The sequence below is a fragment of the Chelonoidis abingdonii genome, chromosome 6 (assembly GCF_003597395.2).
Source record: "Chelonoidis abingdonii isolate Lonesome George chromosome 6, CheloAbing_2.0, whole genome shotgun sequence".
Classification (NCBI taxonomy): Eukaryota; Metazoa; Chordata; order Testudines; family Testudinidae; genus Chelonoidis; species Chelonoidis abingdonii.
This window is the reverse complement of record NC_133774.1, coordinates 2987738-3015187: the sequence shown is the minus strand read 5'-3', so window position 1 is coordinate 3015187 and position 27450 is coordinate 2987738. Positions and strand designations below refer to the sequence as shown.

The 27450-nt window shown below is 57.0% G+C and overlaps 1 protein-coding gene across 2 annotated transcripts in view; it reads left to right on the top strand.

Annotated features, from left to right (window-relative positions):
* The window catches only part of PHF24 (PHD finger protein 24), a 34720-nt gene extending 10405 nt beyond the window's left edge, over positions 1-24315 (top strand). The window contains exons 2-8 of one of the 2 annotated variants that reach the window (XM_032800424.2): positions 9100-9499; positions 13031-13216; positions 14789-14867; positions 15409-15611; positions 20220-20386; positions 20803-20904; positions 23888-24315. In XM_032800424.2, the coding sequence (XP_032656315.1) occupies positions 9107-9499; positions 13031-13216; positions 14789-14867; positions 15409-15611; positions 20220-20386; positions 20803-20904; positions 23888-23984 (1227 nt within the window). In that variant the 5' untranslated portion in view covers positions 9100-9106 and the 3' untranslated portion in view covers positions 23985-24315. Of the gene's footprint in view, positions 1-9099; positions 9500-13030; positions 13217-14788; positions 14868-15408; positions 15612-20219; positions 20387-20802; positions 20905-23884 lie in introns of both variants that reach the window. The other variant, XM_032800423.2, reaches the window with a different exon arrangement.
* Positions 24316-27450: the final 3135 nt, after the last annotated feature.

Genomic DNA, 27450 nt, shown 5'->3' with positions numbered 1-27450 from the left:
TACTCTGAGGGCTGTTTCTCAGGGTACTGGTGCTCAGAGGGCTGTTACTTGGGGTATTGGGGTGTCTGCGTCTCTCCAGCACCTGCTGACAGGGCAGCGCAGCGTGTGGGGGAGGCGAGGCTGGCGAAAGCAAATTAACCGAGGATTCCCGGAGGTGGCTGCCCACACAGCCGCAGACACAGAGACACTGCGTTGCCACTCACACACCCGCCTTGCCTTCCCTCTCCATGCACACCTCTCTGGAATCACGTATCAACCCAGTGGGCTGGATTCCAGACGGGGCTGGGGGTGCATGAATACACACCTCTGTGGGTGCATGTGTGTGAATACACACCTCTGTGTGTGTGAATACACACCTGTGTGTGCATGTGTGTGAATACACGCCTCTGTGTGTGTGTGAATACACACCTATGTATGTGCATGTATACATGCTTCTGTGTATGCCTGTGTGTGAATACATGCCTCCGTGTGTGCATGTGTGAATACACACCTACGTGTGTGCGTAAATACACAAATCCCTGTGTGTGCATGTGAATATACACCTCTTTGTGTGTATGTGCATGAATACACACCTGTGTGTGTATGTGAATACACACTTCTGTGTGTGCGCACATGTGAATACTCACCTCTGTCTGTGCATGTGTGTGAATGCACATCTTTCTGGGTGCGTGTGCGTGTGTGGGTGCATGAATACATGCCTCTGTGTGAATGTGAGTGGGAGGTGTATGAAGACACACCTGGGTGTGTGTTTGTGTGTGCACATGAAAATGCCCCTCTGTGTGTGGGGGTGTGCAAGAAAACAGCCCTCTGTGTGTGGGTGTGCATGAGTATATACCTGTGTGTCTCCCTGAACACACAAATGGCCCTGGTGCATGTGTGCCTTTGTAATTCTACCGCAGGCATGTCTGTGCGTGTGACTAGAGAGCTGCGTGTGAGTGTATGTATGTGTGTTTTTCTGCCTGGGTGTGTATGATCATGCCTCTGTGCACGTATGTGCACTAGTCAGTGTTTGAGGAAGGCTGTACGCCTGGCTGAGTGTGTTTGTGCAGAATTATGTCTGGGGATCTGAGCACAATAGAGTGTGTTTGCAGGTGTGTGTTTGTGTGCGGTGTGTGGGTGTCTCTCATTGTGTCTACAGCAGACCCTGGTGAGCTCTCACTGACTGGGAGAGCCATTGTCAGGGACCCTATTTTACAGCTTAGCGAGCAGGCAAACAAACACGATCAAAGCCGCTCACGTCTGCTCATTTCCTTGACAAGTGCCATGTAGCTGTAATTATTTCAGATGATACTTCCTAGCACAGCACCGAATGCACCGGGGCGTATTTTATACAGCAAGGCAGGCTCAGCTGTGTGTTATCTCACTACAGCTCCTGCTCCTCGGGACTTCTCCAGCCCTAGAACCATGATAACGGTTGTCCAGGCCCTGTGGGCCTATTAGCTTATCTAGTCTGACCATCCTACAGCTCACAGGCCAGGACATTCCCCTTGTTCCCCCTGCCTGGAGCCCAGGAACGGGTTTGGCTAATGCACCCTCCGGCTGGATGCAAAGTCCCCAAGAGATGGGGAATCTGCCACGTCCCTGGGCAGGTTGTGCCAATGGTTAGTGACCTGCACTGTTCAACATTTGTGCCTCCCCTCGTTGGAACTTACCTGGCTTCAGCTTTTGTTCCGCCCTTGTCTGCTAGACCAAAGAGCCGTTGGTACTGGGCTTTTCTCCATGGGGAGGTGCGTCAAGCCGCCTCTCAGGCTCTGTTGATAAGCTAAGCAGATGGCACTCGTTAGGGCTCTCTTGTTAAGGCATTTTTCACCAGCCCTCAGATCAGTTTGGTGGCTCTTCTCTGCCCTGTCTGCAATTTTTCAGCATCCTTTTTAAACGGTGGCTGCCAGAATTGGATGCAATGTCCAGCCCTGGTCCCACCAGTGCCGCGTGCAGGGGGAAAATCCCCCCACCCCCCATTCTCCTCCTGGCCATACAGCCAGGGATCGCATTCGCCCTTTTGGCCACAGCCTCGCCCTGGGAGTTCGTGTTGGGCAGTTTGTCATCTCTGCCCCAATCGCTGCTTCCCAAGGCACAGCCCCGCTTCCATGGGTCTGGTCGCATGTCCTGGTCCTACGGGTAGAACTCCGCCTGGCTGTATTAACCCGCTTTGCTTTTCACAGGCCCCGCTTACGTAGCGACCCCGATCGCTCAGTGTGCCTGCCCGGCCTCGTCACTGTTTGCCACTCCATCAGTCTGTGTGCCAGCCGCACATCTTACCAGCAGGGGGGTTATATTTACTGCCCGATCGGGGCGGGGGGATGTTGAAAAGCGTCAGGCCGAGGACCGAGCCCGGCAGCATCCCGCCAGGACCCCATTCGATGAGGATTCCCCCTCCCATAGCCAGCTCTGAATCGGTTACCGTGGGCACCGGTGATACTGCACCGCAAGCGCTTGCTTTTTAATCAGAATATCTGTGTCCTTGAGCTCTTACAGCGCTGCGGCAGGGCGGGCCCGGGCTGCCGGCTCTCAGCATGGCTGTGACTGCGGATTAGCAGCGTGGGAATTAGGGCGGTTCTGCTCTGTGTTTGTGTGCACATACGCACCTCTTCCTGCGGTGCTGGTGGGGGTGGGAGGGGAGGGTGCCTGCTGCTGTGTGTGTGTGTGTGCGGGAGTGTGTGTGTGTTTCTCAATGTGTCTGTGTACTGTGTGTGTTTACTTGCTCTGTGTGTGCGCTTGTGTGAGGGCAGTGTGTGGGTGTTTCTCAATGCGCATATGTATGAAGGCAGTGTGTGTGTGTCTTCCTCAGTGTATGTGTTTGTGTGTGTGTGAAGGCAGTGCATGTGTTTCTCAGTGTGTGTGTGTGTGAAGGCAGTGTGTGTTTGTATGTGTGTGAAGACAGTGTGTGAGAGCAGTGTGTGTATGCATGAAGGTAGTGTGTGTATTTCTCGGTGTGTGTGTGTGGATGTGTGAGGGCAGTGTGTGTGTTTCTCAGTCTGTGTGTGGTGCAGTGTGTTTGTTTCTCAGTGTGTGGGGAGGGGGCAGTGTGTGTGTTTCTCAGTGTGTGTGTGAAGGCCGTGTGTGTGTTTCTTAGTGTGTGTGTGTGTGTGTGTGTGTGTGAGGGCAGTGTGTGTGTGTGTTTCTGTGTGTGTGAGGACAATGTGTGTATGGATGAAGGCAGTGTATGTGTTTCTCACTGTGTATGTGAAGGCAGTGGGTGGATGTGAGGGCAGTGTGTGTGTTTCTCAGTGTGTGTGTGTGTGTGAAGGCAGTGGGGGGGCAGTGTGTGTGTTTCTCAGTGTGTGTGCATGTGTGAGGGCAATGTGTGTGTTTCTCAGTCTGTGTGTTTCTCAGTGTGTGTGTGTGCGAAGGCAGTGGAGGGGCAGTGTGTGTGTTTCTCAGTGTGTGTGTGTGTGTGTGTGAGGGCAGTGTGTGTGGATGTGAGGACAGTGTGTGTGTTTCTCAGTGTGGGGGGGTGCAGTATGTGTGTGAGGGTAGTGTGTTTAGGGGGCAGTGTGGGTGTTTCTCAGTGTGTGCATGTGAAGGCAGTGTGTGTGTGTTTCTCGGTGTGTGTGTTTCTCAGTGTGTTTAGGGGGCAGTGTGGGTGTTTCTCAAAGGGGTAGCGGGAGCCTGAGACCCACATGTGCAGCATGAGCAGTGAGCAGCCCCATTGTGCAGGGCCCCACACCGCCCGCCGGCAGAGCCGGCTTTAGGCCAATTCCACCAGTTCCCCTGAATCAGGCCCCGCGCCTAAGACGGCCCCGCGCCTAGTGAGAATCTCTTCCCTGGCTAGAGACGCCTTTTTAATTTTTACTCACCTGGTGGCGCTTTGGGTCTTCAGCGGCAATTCAGCAGCGGGTCCTTCAGTGCCATCGAAGACCTGGAGCGAGTGAAGGACCCGCCACCGAAGTGCCGCCAAAGACTCGGAGCACCGCCTGGTGAGTACAAGCCCCATGTGTTTTTTATATATATATATATTTTTTTAATATATAGACATCCCTGCCAGGCCCCGTCGAAACTGTTCAAATTGGGCCCCGCACTTCCTAAAGCCGGCCCTGCCCGCCGGTGCCCCCTTGCCCCAGCTGTGCTCATGTCCTCTCCCGGTGCCATGGTGTCCCCATGGCAGAGCCCACCCTGGCCCTGTCGCCCGCCCACCTGTCCACACTGCTGCTTCCCCCAGCCAGCCCACAGCGCTCCTAGCAGCTGCTGTCTGCCAGCCCCACGCCCTGGGCCTCCTTCCTTGCATGGTTCTCCTGGCGCTGGGCCGATGCTCCCGGCTGGGCCTGCAGCGTCGCTCTCCCAGGGCCCGGGCTTGGCAGCGCCTCCCCCGGCTCTCCCCTCCCTCATCAGTGGGCCATGCCACAGGGAGGGGCTCTGCTTTCCAGGGGGTCTGGGCCCCTCTCCGGTCCCTCCGTCCTGCGGGGCACTAGGATTCCACGGGAATGCTGCAGTGGGGGGGGCCCAGGACCTGCACACGACTCCCCCAGCAGAGCATCCACAAATCACCTGCCTGCCAGCCTTGGCCTCGGGAGCCTGGGTTGCCCTGGCAACCAGGGAGGAAATCAATTGATTGATTTCTATTGCAGAGCTTGCAGGGAGATGGGCAGCGCTTTGGGGTGCTGGGCTGCCAGTGGCCCAGCGGGAACACAGTGGTGGGGTGCACACGTGATGTGGGGGCAAGCTGAGGACACGCAGAGGGTGCAGAGTCGCCCGGATGACCCCAGGTCCAATAACAGAGAGTGCAGTGGGGCACCGAGGGCTGGGACGTACTGGAGTTTTTTGTCCTCAACTTGGAACTGCAAACCCCTGGACTGAGGGGCTTGAAAGTATGTGGGGTGGAGGGGTTTGTGCACGTGCCTGTGTTTGGGTGTTGGTATTGCATGTGACAGAGAGGGCTGTGGGGGTGTGTCACAGAGTCCCAGGGTGATGCTCTGGAACCGCTTCCCACAAAGCCGTCAGGACTCTGGGGAGCCTCCTCTCCCTTGGAGCAGACTTGTTCAGGGCAAGAAGCTCACACGGCTTCACCTTCTGGGTCTCTCCTTGGAGCATTCAGCATCCTCTGCCCCATCGTGCGCTTCCCACAGTGAGCCCGTCCAGGCGGGGTCCTGGGGAAGCCACAGGGTCCTGCACCCCCACTTCACAGTCAGACGTGACTCTCAGCCAGCCAGTAAAACAGAAAGTTTATTTAGACGACAGGAACACAGTCCCAGACAGGTCTTGCAGGCACAGACAATAGGACCCCCTTTAGTTAGGCTTATCTGGGGCCCCAGGGTGGCCACAGCCCCGTTGGGAAGCCCAAGCCTTGTCGGGGCTCCCCTCCATTTTCCAGCCAGCTCCAAACTGAAACTCCCTCCAGCCTCTCACTCAGCCTCCCCCCGGCTGTGGGTGGGAGAGGGAGGGGTGTGTGTGTGCGTGTGTGTGTGTGTGCCAGTGTTTGGGTGGGTGTGTTGCATGTGACAGGACTGTGGGTAGGAGAGGGAGGGGAGGGGTTTGTGTGTGTGCGCTGGTGTTTGGGTGAGTGTGTTGCATGTGACGGGGATGTCAGTGGGAGAGGGAGGTGTGTGTGTGCCAGTGTTTCAGTGAGTGTGTTGCATGTGACGGGGATGTCGGTGGGAGAGGGAGGGGGGTGTGTGTGTGTGTGTGCCAGTGTTTGGGTGAGTGTGTTGTATGTGACGGGGCTGTGGGTGGGAGAGGGAGGTGTGTGTGTGCCGCTGTTTGGGTGGGTGTGTTGCATGTGACAGGACTGTGGGTAGGAGAGGGAGGGGAGGGGTTTGTGTGTGTGCGCTGGTGTTTGAGTGAGTGTGTTGCATGTGACAGGGCTGTGGGTGGCAGAGGCAGGGTGCATGTGTGTGTTTGTGTGCGTGCCGCTGTTTGGGTGAATGTGTTGCATATGACAGGGCTGTGTGTGTGTGTGTGTGTGTGTGCTAGATACATGTGTGTGGTGTGTGTGTGTGTGTGTGTGTGTGTGTGGGTTGTGTGTGTGTGGGTGTGTGCTTGTGCTGTCGATGGTGTGTGTGACTGTGTGTGCTCGCGCCGCGCCGGTGTTTGGTAGTATGTTGCAATGTGAACAGGACCTGTGGGCTGCATGTGGAAGGAGGGAAGATGGCGTGTGTCACGGGTCCACCGGGGATGCTCCCTGGAACTGCTCCCACAGAAAGCCAGCAGGACTTTGGGAGCCTCACTCTCCCTGGGCAGACTTGTTCAGGGCAAGAAGCTACACGGCCTTTCACCTCCGGGTCTCTCTTGAGCATTCAGCATCCGTTCGCCTCCGTGTGCTCCCACAAGCCGAGCCCTTCGCCAGCGGGGTCCCTGGGGAAAACCCAGGGTCCTTGCACCCCCACTTATGCAGTCAGACATGACTCTACACCCAGCCAGTAAAAAGAGGATTTATATTCGATGACAGGGACAGGGTCTACACACAGAGCCTTAATCAGTACAGAGCCGGACCCCTCGCGAGGGTCCATTCTGGGGGCAGCGGCCAGCATCCCCACATCTGCACTTCACACTCCTCGACCTCAGCCACGCCTCAGACTCACCCCCCCTGCCAGCGCCTCCTCGTCTGCTCAGCCCCTTTCCTGGCCAGGTAGGTCACCTGATCCTTTGTCTCCAACACTTCAGTTGCACCTTTGGCGAAGAGAGGGCGCAGGCATCAGTGCTAGAGACAGAGTGCCCGGCATTAGTGGCACTGGCCCCTTCCTCTGAGCAATTCACACCCCTTATCCCACCAGCTAATACTTAAGAACTGGCACAGGGGACACTGAGGACCAACCAGTATGTCAGAGAAAACATTAAGAACATTTACTTATTGCCATAATACAAGAACTAAGGGGTCACAAAATGAAATAATAGCAGCAGATTTAAACAATAAAAGGAAGTTCTCGTTCACACAGCACAACATCAACTTTGTGGAATCCTTACCCTGAGGAGGTTGTGAAGCGGGACTAGTCTACAATGTTTAACAAGGGAACTGGATAAATTCATGGTGGACTAAGTCCATAATGTCTATTAGCCAGGAGGGTAAGGAACTTGTGTCCCTAGGCCTGTGTTGTCAAGAGGATGGAGATGGGATGCAGGAGAGAGTCACTGTCATTGCTGTTAGGCTTCACTCCCTCTGGGGCACCTGGCATTGCGCACTGTCGGTGTAGACAGATATAGGCTAGATGGACCTTTGGTCCGACCGTACAGGCCGTTCTGTGTTCTGTATGTTGCTTATTCCCAGTTCGCCACAGCGCGTGCTCTGCATGTGTGCGTGATGCATGGCCGCGCCAGGGTGCAGCGGCTGGGGTTGACCTGTGCTCAACACTCTCTGACCCGAGCCATGGGCTCGCTGAACTGTTCATGGGACAGACGACGCGCAAAGCACAATTTCCATTGCCAGCTTAGCACAATCTGTCAACCGACAGACAATCCCGCTGCAGGGTTTGCCATCATGGCAAGCAGCTGCCAACACTGGCTGACGCCCCTCGCCTCACGAGTCCCCGGGCGACATGCTCTGGAACTGCTCCCATAAAGCAGTCAGGACTTTGGAGGAGCCTCCTCTCCCTTGGAGCAGACTTGTTCAGGGCAAAGAAAGCTCACACAGTACTTCACCTCCTGGGTCTTTCTCCTTGGAGCATTAGCACTCCTCTGCCCCTCCGTCGCGCCTTCCACAGGCCGAGCCCACCCAGGCGGGTCCTGGGGAAGCCACCGGGTTCTGCACCCCCCGTTGCAGTCAGAGGCAATGACTCTGCCAGCAAAACGGGGTTTATTTCGATGACGAGACAGGGTCTTAAACAGAGCTTGCTGATACAGCGAACCAGGACCCTCGGCCGGGTCCCATTTTTTTTATTTATTCTTGGGGGGCGTTGAGCCACACCCCGAGTCTGCATCATCCTCAGTCCTCAGCAAGCGTCCAGACTAACAACCCTCCAGCCCCTCCTCTTTACTCAGACCGCCCTTCCCGGGCCAGGTCCCCTGATCCTTTAGTCTGACCCAACACCTCAGTTGGCACCTTTGAGAGGAGGGGCCCAGGCCATCAGTTAGCTAGGAGACAGACTGTGCCCGGCCAATTTTAGGCTGCACTGGCCTCTTGCTCTGCAGCATCACACACCGCCGGATCCCACCACCTAAGTGGCGTAAGAACTGCCTAGGGGACCCTGAGGCCCAACAAGCTATTCAGAGCAAACATTAAGAACATGTCCCGTTCGTCACAAGCCCCTTGCCTGCGGCAGGGCAGGAGAAACCATCGGGCTCCGCTGTCCGGGGTGGAAGGCGATGGGTGCAGGGGCTGCGGCAGGCCCTGAGCTGGTGTCTGAGTGGGCTGAGATGCTGCCACAGCCTGGCCCAGACCCTTCCTCGCCACTGTGGAGGGATGGGAGCAAGTCACTGGAGAGCCACCACCTGCAAGGAGAAGCATTGAAGGGCTGGGGCTGCCCATCCCCGGGAGAAGGGTCAGAGGGCTGGGGCTTCTCATGGCTGATCTCTGTTGTTCCATCCTCCCGTTGAGCACCTCTGTTCAGGCCGAGCCCACAAGGCACAGCAAGGCAGACCTCGCACTTTCTGACGGAATGTGGGGCATAAACCCTGATCAGAGCCTAACATGGGTCAGTCGATTCCCCACACTCTCCCGTACCCCTGTCCGGAGCTTCAGCTGGACAAGGAATTCTTCTGTCCTACTCTGTGGTCCTGGGTTGTTGTGTGCTGTTAAACAGCTGCTGTGCCCTGCCCCAGAGGTGGCTGCATGTCAGAGCTGAGTGCGTGACTCTTGTGCAGCATTGCTATGTGCCGTTAAACAGCTGCTGTGCCCTGCCCCAGAGGTGGCTGCATGTCAGAGCTGGGTGCTTGACTCTTGTGCAGCATTGCTGTGTGCTGTTAAACAGCTGCTGTGCCCTGCCCCAGAGGTGGCTACATTTCAGAAATAGGTGCGTGACTCTTGTGCAACACTGCTGTGTGCTGTCAAACAGCTGCTCTGCTCTGCCCCAGAAGAGGTAGCCTTTCAGTGGTGGGTGAGACCTGCAGAGGCAGCCTCCATGGCACACCCCAGAAGAGGCTGGCTTTCGGTGATAGGAAGGGCTGTGAGCTGTCAGCTGGTAGCTGTGAGGCAGGCTGCCCCTGAACCCCCCACTCCATCTTTCCTGCCAGGAGAGCCATGGGGGTGCTGATGTCCCGGCGCCAGACGGTGGAGCAGGTGCAGAAGGTCAGCCTGGCTGTCTCTGCCTTCAAGGACGGGCTGCGGGAGCGGCCCTCCACCAAGCGCAAGGCAGAGGCTTGGGGCGGGCAGCGGGGGACACTGGAGCATGTGGTGCAGGAGGTGCAGGAGGAGGAGGAGGAGGAGAGGCCAGAGGCCGCTGGCCCCTCACAGACGCAGCGGGAGAAGAGCCGTGCCAACCGGGCAGCCTGGGAAAGGCTGCGGGATGGACGGGGTGTGGAGCCGGAGGAGTTCGACCGTGCCAACCGCTTCACTCTGCCGGCCTTTGTCCGGCCCACGCGTGAGCTGCACGACGACGAGCCGCTGGAGATCAGCCTGGAGCAACGGGAGCAGGTGAGTGCTGGGGAGGCACCTGGCATGGAGATGGGGACGTGGGGGGCACCGGTCACGGAGATGCGGGAGCTCAGGTGAATGCTTTAGAGGAGCCGGCGTAACCTGCTCTCCCCGTCACTCCCCAGGCTGGGGCAGGCAGGTGGGAAGGGGCAAAGGGCTCCCAGAGCTTGGGGCTGGCAGACGGACCCGCTGCTCCAGGGCAGGTCACGTCCCCTCATCCTGGGTGCCAGGGCCCAGCGGGTGACCATGCTGAGGTGGGCGATGCCGCTGATGCTGCTGAAAGCCCCTGGCTGCCCCTTGGTGTGGGGAGACCGTCTGGGGGCTGCAAGCCCCATGCCAGGACACAAGTCACTGCAACAATCACAGTCCACGGGCCATGGGGGGCTTGGCCCCCTCCTGCCTTAACCTTTGACCCTCAGCCACATGTCTGCAGCCTGGGTCATCTTGGCTGCACACATAGGGGTGGGGGGACCAGAGGTCCACCCTGTGCCCAGCCCTATGGCCCGGGCGTTGTTTGTGCTGCTCTGGATGCCAGGCTTAGCCACTGGCCGGTGGGTGCTGGAGAAGGGTCATGTGCACAGGGAGTCGGGGCTCTTGGCCCCATGTACCTATTGGGTTTCCGGGCTCTTGGCCCCATGTAGCGGGGTGGACACCTGCTCCTGCCCTGAGGGGTTTAAAAAGCAGCCCTGGAGGGAGCTGCAGCTCTAAGAGCTGGGCTGACTGGGGAAAGAGCTGCAGCTGGGCCACGCCCCAATCAGGCCGCAGCTGGCCTGGATAAAGGGGCTCGGAGACAGGAGCCCAGTCAGTCTCTGTGTGTTTGTAGAGGGAGAAGGGTCTGGCTGCAGGGAGCTAGACACAGGATACCTGAGTGGAGCAGGGCTGGGGAAAGGCAGAGGAGCTGGGGAGCTCCTGCCTGGAAAGCCCCAGGCTGTGGCCTAGCATAAGGCCAAGAGGTACTGGGGGTTGCAGGGGGCAGCCCAGGGGCAGGCAAAGGCAGCAGGTCCAAACCCCTTTGCCTATGATGAGTGGCTGATACTGCACTCTGCCTCAGCGAACAGGGGCTAGATGGAGACTGGGCAGTAGCCAACACTGAGACAAAGTAGGGGTAGTGGGTGGGGGTCCCCCAGGGAGGGCAGACCCAGATTGGTGGGGGACTGCCAGGGGGCAGCATCCCAGGTACAAGGGCTCTGGGTCTGGGAGGGACATGGGGGCCAGAGGACAGGCGGATCACCGGCCTGCACAGAGTGCCCCAGAGCTGGAATGAGCTAGTTCCCAGAAGTCACCAGCAGGAGGTGCCGCTGGGATGAGTCTGCACCTCTACACCCCAAAAGGCCTTTAGGGTCCCTAGGAGAGGAGCCCAGGTTGCTGTGCCAGCCTGCCCAAGCCGAGCAGAGAGCCGGTGCCCCCACAGTCCTGACCCTCTGGGCACTGCACTCAGTACGTCTAGCACCTGTCAGCCCTCAGCTCCAGCACTCCCCAAGGGGCTAGGCCTCGACTTCCATGTGCTCGTCTGCTGATGCTCTCAAACTGATTGTGCTGTGCTCCCCACCGCTCCTGGGCTCGTACCCCTTAATCCTGATCTGCAGCCCACCGCTAGGTGCTAGGGATGCCATGGAGGGACCTGGTGACCCTGGATGAGGGTGGGGGGTGGTCGTTCCACAGTGCAGGCAACCTCAGCTTGTGGACAGGGAGAAGGAGCTCCCCATATATCCATCCTTGCTGTACACACCTTCCATACACACCCCTCCATCCCTCCTGTTACACACACCCCCAACACACCCCTCCACCCATCAAAAAATTTGAGGCCTCATCTGGAGCACTGTGTCCAGTTTTGGGCTCCGCACTACAAGAAGGACGTAGAAAAATTGGAAAGAGTCCAGCGGAGGGCAACGAAAATGATTAGGGGGCTGGAGCACATGACTTATGAGGAGAGGCTGAGGGAAACTGGGATTGTTTAGTCTGCAGAAGAGAAGAATGAGGGGGGATTTGATAGCTGCTTTCAACTACCTGAACGGGGGTTCCAAAGAGGATGGAGCTCGGCTGTTCTCAGTGGTGGCAGCTGACAGAACAAGGAGCAATGGTCTCAAGTTCCAGTGGGGAAGTTTAGGTTGGATATTAGGAAACACTGTTTCCCTAGGAGGGTGGTGAAGCACTGGAATGGGTTCCCTAAGGAGGTGGTGGAATCTCCTTCCTTAGAGGTTTTTAAGGCCTGGCTTGACAAAGCCCTGGCTGGGAGGATTTAGTTGGGGTTGGTCCTGCTTTGAGCAGGGGGTTGGACTAGATACCTCCTGAGGTCCCTTCCAACCCTGAGATTCTATGATTCCAAGCCACAGGGTCCTGCACCCCCACTTTGCAGTCAGACGTGACTTTCAGCCAGCCAGTAACACAGAGGTTTATTAAATGACAGGAACACGCTCTAAAACAGAGCTTGTAGGTACAGAGAATGGGACCCCTCAGCCGGGTCCATTCTGGGGGGCAGCGAGCCAGACACCCATGTCTGCCCTCACTTCCTGTCCTCAGCCAGCTCCAAATTGACTCTCCCTCCAGCCCCTCCTCCTCTGGGCTTTGTTCCTTTCCCAGGCCAGGAGGTCACCTGATTCCTTTGTTCTCCCACACCTTTAGCTCTCCCCTTGCAGGAGGGAAGGGCATCGGCCATTAGTTGCCAGGAGACAGAGTGCCAGCCATTTATGCATACTGGCCCTTCGCTCTGCAACAATCTCACCTCCTAGAGACTTAAGAAATGCATAGGGGAAACTGAGGCACCCACACAGTATTCAGAGGAAACATTAAGAACAGTCCCACTTCGTCACAGCTACCTCCACCGATCCCTCCCTCCCTCCCTCCAGCCAGCCATCACTCCCACTACACACACTTCCATCCCTCCATCTCTCCCCATCCATACCCTCCATCCATCCCTCCCCTTACACACCACTCCATCCCACCCCATCCACCTACACATCCAGCCCCTTACACATACACACACACACGCATCCCTCCATACCCATCCATCCCCATCCATCGCTCCCTCTACCTCTCTCTCCCTCCATCCATCCCTCCCTCCCCTTATACACCCCTCCATTCCTCCCCATACGCACCCCCTCTATCCCTCCATCTCACCCCATCCCCCTACACACACCTCCATCCATCCATCCTCCCTCCCCTTACACACCCCTTCATCCAATCATCCATCCATCCATCCATTGCCATACACCCCTCTCTCCATCTACCCCACACACCCTTCTGTCTATCCCCCCCACACACACACTTCCTACATCCATCCCCATACGTACCCCTCAGTCCATCCAACCCCTGCCTTCTCTCTCATGTGGCCCCCATCCCCACAGGAGCTGAATACCCTTCTCCTCGCACACAGCACCCTCACTAGTTACAGATCCTGGCCTCGCGGCCTTGCACCCTGTGTGGCTGCCTCGGGCAGGCTGCGGGCCAAGGGAATGAGGGGAGTGCCGAGGCGGTGTGTGTGATGGGTCCCCCCCGCTCACTCCCCCCATCTCTCACATCTGCCTCGCCCAGGTGAGCAGCGACGAGATGTGCGAGATCTGCGAGGTGTGGACGGCGGAGAGCCTGTTCCCCTGCAGGGTGTGCACCCGGGTTTACCACGATGGCTGTCTGCGTCGCATGGGCTTCCTGCACAACAGCAGTGCCGTGGAGGTGACGGAGACGGCGCACACCGAGACGGGCTGGAGCTGCTACTACTGCGTGAGTGTGGCCCCCCCAGCTGCTGCACTAGGGCCAGCACCGGGCCCCACGGCTCCCTGGGGAGCCGTGCAAATGGTAGGCAGGGCGCTCCAAGCTGGAGACACCCACAGCAGGCACTGCCCCAGCAGCAGGCAAGTCTCTGACACCTACCACATGCTGTAAGCTGCGCCCTGACCTGCCCCAAGGCCGAGGGCCATGCCTGCACCAGGGCCCCGCTGCCCCATGGGGCACAGAGCAGGAGCCAGAGGCTGACAGAGGCACTTGGCTGGGTCCAGACCCGCAAGGCAGAGGCTCTGCTTCCCATAACCAAAACCCTGTGTCCACCCCCACAACCCCTTCAGCCCTGGGAAACGGCGTCACCCCCTCCCCTGAGCCCAGACTGATGGCGTCACCCCCACCAAGATAGACAGTGTCACCCCCCACAGCCCAGATAGGTGACGTCAGCCCCCCTCCAGCCCAGACAGTGTCACTCCCACACAACCCTACAATAACACAGTGACATGCCCCGCCCCCGCACTCCCACACAACCCTACAATAACACAGCGGTGTGCCCCACCCCCGCACTCCCACACTACCCTACAATAACACAGCGGTGTGCCCCGCCCCCGCACACCCACACAACCCTACAATAACACAGCGGTGTGCCCCGCCCCTGCACTCTCCCGCAGCCCTACAATAACACACCAGCGTGCCCTGCCCCCACACTCCCCCGCAGCCCTACAATGACACACCAGCGTGCCCCGCCCCCGCACTCCCCCACAGCCCTACAATAACACAGCGGTGTGCCCCGCCCCCGCACTCCCACACAAGCCTACAATAACACAGTGACATGCCCCGCCCCTGCACTCTCCCGCAGCCCTACAATAACACACCAGCGTGCCCTGCCCCCACGCTCCCCCACAGCCCTACAATAACACACTGGTGTGCCCCACCCCCGCTCTCCCCCGCAGCCCTACAATAACACAGCGGTGTGCCCCGCCCCCGCACTCCCCTGCAGCCCTACAATAGCACACCGGCGTGCCCCGCCCCCGCAGCCCTATAGTAACACACCGGCGTGCCCCGCCCCCGCACTCCCACACAACCCTACAATAACACACCGGCGTGCCCCGCCCCCACCCTCGCTCTAATAACAGGCCTCGCCATGTTCAGAACAAAATGCAAAACCTGTTTTGTCACTTTGGCTTCCCTTTGCTAAATCCTTCTCGACCCCGCTGCACGACAGTGCACTGCATGCACCCCCGTCCACGCTCACACGCGTGTGCACACACACAGGAACACAGCACCCTGCCCCCATCCACACGCACAGAGCACAGCTTCCCTCCTGTAAACAACAGCCTGCAAGCTGACTGAGTAGTTCCACTGCACGCTGGGAAGGGAGAAAGAGACAGGTGGCTCTCCGTATTTCCATGGCTAAATGCTTGGGAGGCGCCAGATGCTGCGGCGATGGGGCTGGCGAAGTCTCTGGCAGGATTACGGATCCTGCCAGGCAGCTGGGGCGGAGCTCCGGGGGCTGTTCTCCAGGTGCTAACTAACCCCTGGGTGTTTCTCTCTGAACGTCTCTCCCTGCGGCAGGATAACCTCAACCTCCTGCTGACGGAGGAGGAGATGTACAGCCTGATGGAGACCTTCCAGCAATGCAAGATCATCCCCGGTACGTGCTGTCCTTTGCCTCAACTCACCCTGCAGTGTGCTGGTGTCTGGGTGTATAGGGGCTACAGATGATAAAAGCTCTACTACTGCTGACGGCTGGTGGAGTTTCTCCTTTAACTCAAGCAGAGAGACCAGGGTTTGCAGGCCCAGAGTTAGGCCCATGCTGCACACATAATTTCAGCCGCGCACCCCCAGTCCTGAAAGGCCTGGGTCAGCAGGTGAACAAGATTTTGGGCCCTGGTTTGCTCCTTGTTTATTCACCTGCCAAGACCTACACTCAGGTTCCATGTTTCCCTGGCCACATCCATGACATCACAGGTGCACAATGCAGAGTGTGCCTGTGATGTCATGGGTGGTTGCCAGGGGACCACGGGAGGCCTGGCTGCAAGTCCCAGCATGGGAGTGGAGGTGCAGGGGGCTGCGTGACCCATGTGATTGTGAAGGCAGCGCCGGCTCCTGTGGCTGTGCTCTTCTCTGGGCTCGTCACGGCCGCCCTCGGCAGCGCAGCACAGGGCTGATGTGCGCCTGGCTTGGCCTTGCAGAGACCTGCCTGACGCAGGACAATTTCCTGCACTACAAGCACCTGCTCCACAAGCGCCGCTTTGAGAGGCCGATGAGTGAGGAGCAGGAGGAGCGAGCTGCCCTGCAGTTCTCCGCGCTGGACCCCGACAAGAAGGGCCACGTCGAGTGGCCAGATTTCGTCTCCCACGAATCCATCGTGCTGATGCAGAAAGTCCGGCCACAGGTACTGAGACAGCCCCCCGAGTGCATGGAGCCAGGCCCCCTGAGGCAATGCCACGGGGTGGGGGGGCACCCCATGGGGAGGTCAGGAGGCCAAGGGGGATCCTTGAGCATCCCAGAGACTGCCCCAGTGCCTCTCCCCATCCCAATGAGCTACCCATTCCTCGAGATCTCTATCTCTGCCCGCCTTCTGTCTGGGTCTCTGTCCATCCTCACACATCCGCTGTGTCTGTCTGTCTATCCATCCACATGTCATCTATCAATCCCCACACATCCCCTGTGTGTGTCTGTCTGTCTATCTATTCCCATACACGCCCCCCATCTATCTATCCCCATCCCAATGAGCTACCCATTCCTCGAGATCTCTCTCTGCCTGCCTTCTGTCCATCCCCATGTCATCTACCTATCCCCACACACTCCCTGTGTCTGTCTGTCTATCTACCTATCTGTCTATCCCCATCCACCCCCTCTATCTATCTATCTACCTGTCTATACCCCCATCTATCTATCTATCTATCCCCATACAGCTCCCCCATCTATCTATCCCCATCCCAATGAGCTACCCATTCTTCGAGATCTCTATCTCTGCCCGCCTTCTGTCTGGGTGTCTGTCCATCCCCACACATCCGCTGTGTCTGTCTGTCTATCCATCCCCATGTCATCTATCATCTATCAATCCCCACATATCCCCTGTGTCTGTCTATCTATCCCCATACACCTCCCCCTCTATCTATCCCCATCCCAATGAGCTACCCATTCCTCGAGATCTCTCTCTGCCTGCCTTCTGTCCATCCCCATGTCATCTATCTATCCCCACGCACTCCCTGTGTCTGTCTGTCTATCTACCTATCTGTCTATCCCCATCCACCCCCTCTATCTATCTATCTACCTATCTATACCCCCATCTATCTATCTATCCCCATACACCTCCCCCATCTATCTATCCCCATCCCAGTGAGCTACCCATTCTTTGAGATCTCTCTCTGCCTGCCTTCTGTCCATCCCCATGTCATCTATCTATCCCCATGCACTCCCTGTGTCTGTCTATCTACCTATCTGTCTATCCCCTCCACCCCCTCTCTCTATCTATCTACCTATCTATACCCCCATCTATCTATCTATCCCCATACACCTCCCCCATCTATCTATCCCCATCCCAATGAGCTACCCATTCGTCGAGATCTCTCTGCCCACCTTCTATCAGTGTGTCTGTCCATTCCCATGTCATCTATCTATCCCCACACATCCCTTGTGTCTGCCTGTCTATCTATCTATCCTGCCTGCCTGCCTGTCTGTCTATCTGTCTATTCCCATACACCCCCCATCTATCTATCCATCTATCCCCATCCCAATGAGCTACTCATTCCTCAAGATCTCTCTGCCCGCCTTCTATCAGTGTCTGTCCATTCCATGTCATCTATCCATCCCCACACATCCCCCGTGTGTGTCTGCCTGCCTGCCTATCTATCTATTCCCATACACCCCCCAGCTATCTATCTATCCCCATCCCAGTGAGCTACCCATTCCTCGAGATCTCTCTCTGCCAGCCTTGTCTGTGTGTCTGTCCATCCCCATGTCATCTATCTGTCCCCACACATCCCCTGTGTCTGCCTGTCTGTCTATCTATCCCCATACACCCCCCATCTATCTATCCATCTATCCCCATCCCAATGAGCTACCCATTCCTCGAGATCTCTCTGCCTGCCTTTTGTCTGTGTGTCTGTCCATCCCCACACATCCCTTGCATCTGCTGGTCGGTCGGTCTGTCTATCCATCTATCAATCCCCACATATTCCCTGTGTCTGTCTCTCTATCTATCTATTCCCATACACCCCCCATCTATCTATCCCCATCCCAGTGAGCTACCCATTCTTTGAGATCTCTCTCTGCCTGCCTTCTGTCCATCCCCATGTCATCTATCTATCCCCATGCACTCCCTGTGTCTGTCTATCTACCTATCTGTCTATCCCCTCCACCCCCTCTCTCTATCTATCTACCTATCTATACCCCCATCTATCTATCTATCCCCATACACCTCCCCCATCTATCTATCCCCATCCCAATGAGCTACCCATTCGTCGAGATCTCTCTGCCCACCTTCTATCAGTGTGTCTGTCCATTCCCATGTCATCTATCTATCCCCACACATCCCTTGTGTCTGCCTGTCTATCTATCTATCCTGCCTGCCTGCCTGTCTGTCTATCTGTCTATTCCCATACACCCCCCATCTATCTATCCATCTATCCCCATCCCAATGAGCTACTCATTCCTCAAGATCTCTCTGCCCGCCTTCTATCAGTGTCTGTCCATTCCATGTCATCTATCCATCCCCACACATCCCCCGTGTGTGTCTGCCTGCCTGCCTATCTATCTATTCCCATACACCCCCCAGCTATCTATCTATCCCCATCCCAGTGAGCTACCCATTCCTCGAGATCTCTCTCTGCCAGCCTTGTCTGTGTGTCTGTCCATCCCCATGTCATCTATCTGTCCCCACACATCCCCTGTGTCTGCCTGTCTGTCTATCTATCCCCATACACCCCCCATCTATCTATCCATCTATCCCCATCCCAATGAGCTACCCATTCCTCGAGATCTCTCTGCCTGCCTTTTGTCTGTGTGTCTGTCCATCCCCACACATCCCTTGCATCTGCTGGTCGGTCGGTCTGTCTATCCATCTATCAATCCCCACATATTCCCTGTGTCTGTCTCTCTATCTATCTATTCCCATACACCCCCCATCTATCTATCCCCATCCCAGTGAGCTACCCATTCTTTGAGATCTCTCTCTGCCTGCCTTCTGTCCATCCCCATGTCATCTATCTATCCCCATGCACTCCCTGTGTCTGTCTATCTACCTATCTGTCTATCCCCTCCACCCCCTCTCTCTATCTATCTACCTATCTATACCCCCATCTATCTATCTATCCCCATCCACCCCCTCTATCTTCATCCACCCCATCCATCTACCTATCTATGCTCATCCACCCCCTCTATCTATCTATCCCCATATACCCCCACCTATCTATCTATCTATCTATCTATCTCCATATACCCCCATCTATCTATCTATCCACATACACTCCCCCATCTATCTACCTAGCTATCTTAGTTATTTCAGAGCGCCAGTCTCCAGGGTCCATACCCAAAACACCTAAGCAGACTGTGAGGAGTTACAAAGGGATCTCACCAAACTGGGTGACGGGGTAACAAAATGGCAGATGAAATTCAATGTTGATAAATGCAAAGTAATGCACATTGGAAACATAATCCCAGTTATACATATGAAATGATGGGTCTAAATTAGGTGTTACCACTCAAGAAAGCTCTTGGCGTCATCGTGAAGAGTTCTCTGAAATCATCCACTCAATGTGCAGCGGCATCAAAAAAGCAAACAGAATGTTGAGAATCATTAAGAAAGGGAGAGATAAGAAGTCAGAAAATATCATATTGTCTCTATATAAATCCCTGGTACGCCCACACCTTAAATACAGTGTGCAGATGTGGTCGCCCCATCTCAAAAAAGATCTGTTGGAATTGGAAAGGTTCAGAAAACAAAAATGATTAGGGGTCTGGAACGGCTTCCGTATGAGGAGAGATTAATCAGACTGGGACTATACAGTCTGGAAAAGAGGAGACTAAGGGGGGATATGACTGAGCTCTATAAAATCATGACTGGTGAGGAGCAAGTGAGCAGAGAAGTGTTATTTACCTCTTCTCATAACACAAGAACCGGTGTGACCCGGGGAAATGAATAGGCAGCAGGTTTAAAACAAACAAAGGGAAGTATTTCTTCACACAACCACCTGTGAAACTCATTGCTAGGGGATGTTGTGAAGGCCAAAAGTATAACTGGGCTCATAAAAGAACTAGATCAGTTCCTGGCAGACAGGTCTATCAATGGCTATTAGCCAGGATGGTCAGGGACACAACCCCATGCTTTGGATGTTGTGAACCTCGGGACTGCCAGAAGCTGGGAATGGACGACAGGGGATGGATCACTCAGAATTGTCTTGTTCTGTTCATTCCCGCTGAGGCCAGCACCATCCACTGTCAGCAGGTGGGACACGGGGCTAGATGGACGATTGGTCTGTCTCAGTCTGGCCGTTCTTATGATTTTATATCTTTATCTCACTCGAGTGGCTGGTCCACAAAAGAGGATAAGAGCCCACTAGAGCAGCCAGCTAAGAAACTTCTCCTTTGGCTCCAGACCTAGAGGCTCAGACCTTCTCATGCTGAGAAAGAGTCCCAGATCTGAACCCCTCTGTCAGCCCAAGAGGGGTAGATTATATGGAGGCCCCATCACTAGTCAGCCTCCCCCTTTGTAGGTCAGGCTGAGGCAGTGGCCATCCCAGCTAAGGTGTGGTGTTCTCTCCTCACACCCATCAGCAGGATGGGTCTGTATTCCCACCGCCCCGGCTTGGGATGGTTGAAGAGGGACCTATCCAGGACATCCCTCAGTGCTGCCTGGGGCTGGCACAGCTGTGATGAACCCAAGCCCTCGGCTTGTGTCCCTGTGCCTGAGAGGAGCTTTGCCCCCTGCACCCTCTCCAGCCATGCCCAGGAGCTCCAGCCAGCCCCCCTGCCCTCCTCCGGTCTCTCCCTCCTGCAGAATTCCCTGCTGCGGCTACTGACAGCCAAGGAGCGGGAGCGGGCGCGAGCCACCTTCCTGCCCCTCAGCCAGGACAGCCAGGGGCTGATCAGCGAGGGCGAGTGCCGGAAAGCCCAGCACACGTGGTTTCGGAAGCACCAGAAGGAGGCCCCATCCTGCAACGTCAGGTAACAGGGCTGGGCTGCCCAGGGGGAGAACCCTTCCCCAGCCGGAGCCGGGGGAGCACCAGGAGGCCCAAACTCCTGGTTAGTTAGTGGAGCGATTGCACCCAGAACCCCTGCCCAGTGTCTTCCCAGCACAGGCCAAAGCGTGAGCCAGATCCCCCGGCACCACCCCCCAGCAACAGCTTCCACTTCCCTCTGCATCCCCCCATCTCCCTCCCCCGCCTGCGATTGGCATGGGGAGCCCCCCATCTCCCCTCACACACCTGATGCTGCATGCCCAGCATGTGAGGCACAGCTGGAGCCCAGCCGGCCCTGGCAACGCATGTTTGTCATACGGCTGCCCCAGGGCACTAGGGCAGTCCCAGCCCAGATCCTCCAGCCCAGGGGCAAAGGAGGGAAATGCCCTTTCTCCTCCGCAGCATCAGCCATGTTGGGCCCATGTCAGAGAGCAGCCCAGCCAGCAGCGGCAGCAGCAGGAGCCAGGAGAAGACCCTGCTGGGCACAGAGCAGGAGGAATCCAGGTGAGCGGGGCGGGGTGTGGGGCGAAGATGGGATCTGCCACAGGAGTCTCCAGGCCCATGGCGGCAGCATCCGTTCAGCTCTGCTGGGCTCCCCCACAAGCCAGTGCAGCTGTGGGGTGGGGTGGGGTGTTAAAGGGCGTATCATAGCAATGTGGGGCTGGAAGGGTCCTGCAGAGCTCACCTAGGCCACAGGGCCAGTAAACCTGGACTCTCTGTGATGGGGGTTTATCCTGCCTGGCCTTAAAAGCCTCCAGTGATGGGAATCCCACAACCTCCCTTGGGAGCCGACTCCAGAGCTTAACATCTTGAGCATTAGAAAGCTTTTCCTAAGAGCTACCGACAGCTCCCTTGCTGCAGATTACGCCCACCACATGTCCTGCCTTCTGTGGCCATGGAGAACAATTGATCTCTGTCCCCCTTAGAATAGCCCTTGCCACAGCGGAGGGCTGGTAGCCGCTCCGCCCTCAGCCTGCTTTTCTCAAGACTAACAATACTAGGCTGTTTCACAACAACCTTGCCCCGTTGACTGGTGCTTGATCGGTGATCCACCCTAACACACAGCCAGTGAGTCCCCTCGTGCACTAAGCGCAGTGCTGACGAGAAACCAGTGTGGCTGCTGGAGGTGCCACCTGCCGGGTGAGACTGAGCTGGTACCTCCTTGGGGTCAGCAGTAATTACAGCACTTTTGACCTATAGACCAGTGTCCTTGCCCCTATTTTGCACATGGGGAAACTGAGGCACAGGGCAGTTCAGTGACTTGCCCAAAGTCACCCAGTAGGTGAATAGCAGAGCCAGAATTAGAACTCGGGTCTCCAGAGTCCCACCCTAGTGCTCTATACACAAGCCCACGCAGAGCTTCAGGCACCTTTATGCAAGAGTGGTGACATTTTCCAGGAAAACTTGTCTTCAGCAGCTTTCCTGGAATCCACAGAAATCAGCAGCTTAATCAAGATGGTTTTCTACTCCAGCTAGAGCAGAACTGCGCTCCCTCAGCCCGGAGAGTCTCCCATCACAGCCACAGCCAGCGGCAAACAGATGTACTGCTGCACCCCAGAGGTGGCTGCATTTCTGTAGCGTGGGGTGGTGGTGAGGGGAAAGCAGCCGGAGAGTCTCCGGGGTAATGAAAAGCATTACAGATATGTGAGGCAGACAGTATAATTATCCCACCCCAGTTCATGCGTCTGGAGAAAATGTTCTGTCTCCTGTTAAAATCACTGGGTGGGTTGAGGAAATTCACCCAGCTGGAAATAACCTCAGTAAGATGTAGCTCCATGTATTTCATGGCGTTCAGCCCACGCAGAAAGGGCCAGCTTCATCACTGAGGTTAGCAGTGTCCCATCAGTGCAAAGCTGCTGGGGCAGAGGGCTGAGTGGGGTTCTCTGTGTGCCAGACACGTCGGCTCTTCCGCCCAGGGAAGGATCGTGTGATGGCGTCCCTTTCTCAGGAGGGCGGGAGCGCGCTGGTAAAAGCACCTGGCTCGTTAGCAATCCTCCCGGGGGACAGATTTCTGCTGGCAAGTGAATACGTTTTAAAATGGAATAGTCAGCAAAGCCGCTCTTCCTTTTCGTCGTCCTGTCCAGGAAAGAGGGAGCTGGGGCTAGTGTTAGAGCAGGGGACTGAGTGTCAGGACTCCTGGTTTCTAATCCTGGCTCTGTCACCAATGCGCTGTGACACCTAAGTCCTTTCCCCTCCCTGTGCCTCAGTTTCCCATCTGTACTAATGGTGTTGGCCTGTCTCCCGGGGGTGTGGGGCGACTCGTTCATGTTTGTGAGGTGCTAAGTATTGTTAACTTAAGATCAGGATACGACATTTCCACGGTGATGGCACAGGCACAGACACCTAAAGCAGCTCCACAGCTGCTCCCAGAGAAACCCAGGACTTAGGGGTCAGGCCCTGAAAGGTTGGAGCATGACGCAGCAGATGGGCACGCAGGAGACACTGGAGCTGCACCAAGCTCTGCAGAAACCAGCTGCTGGGCTGGAAAATGTGCTGCTCTGTGTTCTAGCCATCTGCCAGCCCCCCTCATCGCCAGCTCCACCGCCTTGGCTGCTACGCAGCCGGGAATCATCGGGGACCCGAGAGCGCTACCCTACGAGCTCCTTTGTGCAGCGTCCCAGGGTGATGATCACAGCTGCTCAGGGCGGGAGTGCCCCAAACCCCCAGGGCCAGGAGCCTGCCAGCTGCACCGTGACTCGGAGACGAGCACTGAAAAGCACTTCTGCTGCTAGGCCCTGCAGGCACTAGGCTGGCGGTCCTGTGCTAAGGGAAGAGTGTTCCACGGGGGCTGGCAGGAAAGGGGAAGGTACCGAGGCTTGAAAAGCAATAGTGGTTCTTGGTTGGGTCTGGGGGGCAGCGCACTCGAGGGTCATGGACAGCTCTTCCGTGCCTGGGCTGCCCTCTCCAGTCCGGGTGCTATTTCAGCAAATAGGCACTTGCAGGCTCCCAGGCAGGATCACTTAGCGGTGTGTCTCGTCGGGATCCCTCTGTCCTGGCTCCCTGCCCAGGTGCTGCTGCCCTCTACGCCCCACACAGAGCTGCACCCAGCTATGATGTGCAGCCTTCCACCGGGGACTCTGCATCCAGTTCCTGGGGGTTCCTCTCTGTGTCCGGCTTCTCCGCTGCTCCTGGCTCGCCAGGAGGCTGCTGCTTCCCCTAGGTGCCCAATCAGATCCCGGTTCAGGGTCTTTCGCAGGGTTTCTGTGCCCCCTTACCTGGCCAGGAGGAAGGGGATGTGCAGTGGGGAGGGGGCAGATGGGAATTGTAGACCCCTGCTTAGCAGATCTATCATGTGAAGAGACCCTGTCTCCCCAGGGGTCCCTACACAGGCAGAGCCCCGATGGAGCACTGCACACTGGGATCTGTAGGGCCCATGAGCTTGCTGCTCCGTGGTCAGGCCAGGAGTTGCTACATAGCACACATGGGCTGGAGACCTAGCCCCTGCCCGCGTGGCCCCCACGCTAACCCCCTCCGCTCTCCCCAGCAGGCCTGTCGACTGGCCGACCTTCCTGAAGGAGAACGTCATCTACATCCTCGCCGCCCGTCCCAACAGCGCCGCCATCCACCTGAAGCCGCTGGCGTAGCCGCCGCCCGGGACAGGGGCCGGGCGAGGGCTCCCAACCTGGGCGATGCATGAGCGGGCGGGAGGCCGGGCGCACGGAGCCCAGTCCTAGCCATTGTGTTCTGTATTCGCTGAGCTTGCAGCTGGAGGAGCTGACAGGCTGCTTCACCCGCCAGAGGGGCGCTCCAGCCTGCTGCCCCGTCTCCCATGGGCCTCAGGGAGCCACACCCGGCTCCCCTGCCCTCACCCACGTCCCTTCGATTGGCGGAGCGAGGCCCCAAACCCCGCACCACGCCCGGCCACACCCCCAGCTCAGTAGAGTTCTGGTTTCTGATTGGCTGAGAGGGAGCTTCTCCCCCCGCCCCCAACCCACATGCAATTTTGGCAGACTTCTGATTAGCAGAGAGAGGGCTGAAGACAAACCGTCCAGCAGCGTTCTGGCTTCTGATTGGCCAAGAAAGCCCATGCGAGCCCCCACGGTTTCCAGCGTCGAGGTCACCCTGTGCCGTTGCTGCAGGTCGGCGGCCCAGGCGTGACCCCAGTGGCTGTGGACTAATGAGCCCCCGGCTGGCTTGGCACTGGCACTGGCACTGGCACTGGCACTGGCATGCCTGCTGGAGAGCACAGAGAGGTGTGTTGGCTGGGCTGGGGCCAGAACAGCCTGAGGGGCTGCCCTGCAGCTGGCAAGCTGGGGCGGGCACCGTCCCAGCCTCTCCCCTGCTCTCTGGGACCACCCCCGGCCCCAGACACACACACCAAAGGCTCTGAGGCCTGGTCCCCAGCGGCCAGGGCAGTGTTACCCTTTCCGCTCTGCATGGCGGCTCTCGACACCCATATTCCAGCCTCCCTGGGTGAGCCGATCCCCGGCTGGGAGAGCTGGGCACGGAGCAAGAGCCGAACGCCATGAGACCCCGCGAGGACGTGGCATCGCAGGCCTGGGTCGCCTCTCACCACCACCACGGAGCTGCTCCTGGTTCACACCCGTCTCCGGGGGAAGACTCAGGCCCTGGTCTCTGTCCAAGCGAAAGTCCTGGGTGGGGGACAGGGTGGATTCAGAGCCACCAAGCAGAACAGCTCAGTGTCCCCAGTGGGGAGCTGCTTTCCTCAGGCTGGCAAACACCCGGCCCACCGCTGCGACTGCATAAACAAGCCTCAGAGAGCTCCCTTTGAGCAGCTCCACCTCCTGGCTCAGGTGCCAGGTGCCGCTCTGCCAGCCAGGGGCCCGTCAGGACAATCCTGAGAGCTGAGTGGTGTGTCGGCTGCTTGTCACGGGGCCGGATTCCCCTCTCGGTCCCACCACTGTCAGCTCCAGTGAAGTGAGCCTGGTTCACTGCGGTGAGGTTGTAGGGGGGAGATCAGGCCCCCTGTGTTTCTGGAGCAAGGACGTGGTAGGAGCCGCAGAAGCGTTGCCGCTAACGTAACCTGGGCCTCGCGCCGGGATGTCTTTCTAGAAGATGCTTGCTAGCTCACCCACCAGTGCCGGGCTGGATGCAGGTGTCACGGGGCGGGGTTAGGCAGGAGGGTCACAGTGGTCCCTTCTGGTCTTGCCATGTGTGAAGAAGGGAGGCGAGTTTCTTGTGATTTCTTAGTCCTCTCAAAGTTGTCAGACGCCAACTACCTGCCTTTACTACACAGCATCGCATGTCTGCGAATTCTGAGACTTCCGTCAGACTTTATGGAATCCGTAGCCACCTGTGATTTCACAGCCATAAGCCAGGATAGAAGTCATGCCCTCCGGCTCCAAGAGCACCGGCCACTGCCTTGAGCCAAAGAAGAATCTTTTTTTACAGTTAGCAGTACAGGGGCTATGACACACAGTGAGCAGTTCCAGTTCCACCCACCAGGGGGCAATGGTGACACATGTGCATTAGCTCTGCACACCTTTCCCAGGCACCATGCTAGCAGCCCCCCACTGGCACTCGGTACCTGATAGTTATTCATAACAATGCCTCCTGTTCCTTACAAAGAGAAGCTGGTATTGCACCATGATGCAAGATCAGCAAACTCATTGGACACACTCTCAGGAGGGGCCAGATTTCCACCCCACTCAGCTTCACCACCACAGAACGCAGCCGCGGGGACCAGCTACCTTCCCCTTGAATGCCAAGTCACCGCCGGCAGAGAATGCAGTGCCTTGTCCCAGAGACAAAGCATTGCACCCTGGGATCTGTAGTCTCTGTGCCTACATATTCATTAGGAAGGTGGCCATGGATTCCTCTGGCCACTTGACCCACAGATCCCCTGCCCCCGGAGCCTATAAAAGGGCCTGGATCAGGCTGCAGCAGCACATTGAGGAGCTAGGATCCAGCCTGCATTCATGACGTCTAGAGCCAGTACAGAAGTTGTGAGGCCTGAAAGAGATGATGGGGGGAGGGATGGCTCAGTGGTTTGCGCATTGGCCTGCTAAACCCAGGGTTGTGAGTTCAGTCCTTGAATGGGCCACTTAGGGATTTGGGGCAAAATCAGTACTTGGTCCTGCTAGTGAAGGCAGCGGCTGGACTCAATGACTTTTTGGGGTCCCTTCCAGTTCTAGGAGATTGGTATACCTCCAATTCAAAAAAAAAAAAAAAAAAAAGGAGATGCAGGGTGAGCTACAAGAGGTCACTGGATCCCCTTGGCCTCCAGCAAGGGCAGGGGCTCAGAATCAGTGGGCTTGGGCCTCTCCAGTAGCAGTTCTGGGCAGAACTGAGGTTTGCTCTTGTCCTGTTTCTTTGGGGAGGGAAAGCAGAAGGCGTGAGGCTCTCACAGCAAGAGCTCTCCTGTGTAGACAGAGGCTCCGTGAGTTGCACCAAGAACATCAGAGAACTTCCCCTGCCCCCTGGCAGGCTCTGCCTCTCATTAATAAGCACTTGACCATCACCAGAGCTAGCTGCATATGAGCTGAGCAGCTGCTGCAAATGCTGGCTCAGCTAATGGGAGAGGGAAATCGGTCACAGTTCAACCTAGTGGAGATAAAACGGTTACATCAGACATGGCCTGCTTTAAAGCCGTGCCCAGCTACTGCTGGAAACGAAGTCCTTCCCGACAGCTCTGCCTGGAGCACCGCAGGACTCAGGAGGGAATTTCCACCCATGGGACATTGTCACATGTCAGGGGGTCACTTTGGAAGCACCCAATAGCCACCCTTGCCACAGGCAGGATCCAGCTCTCTGGTCCAGTGTGGCAAATGCTTTCGCTTTCGCTTTGGTAGATCTGCCAGTGGGCCTGGCTTGGGAAGGCTGAAAGGAGAGGACACTGTGCTGGAGGAATCCATCTCATTGTGATGGGAGGGGCTAGATACAATCCACCCCGGCATCAGCGAGTCCATGGTCACTGGATGGCCAGTGGGGTTGCTCTGTCTCCTGGGAAGCAGCTCCTGGATGACCGCTCACTGCAGATCCTGCAGCTCTCCATTCCTGAGGGTTCACTGGCCAGTCACCCTTGTGTCAAGTATATTCAGAGCACAGCAGCTCTTGGTTTCTCAGGGACCTGCCCAGAACATTGTCCTG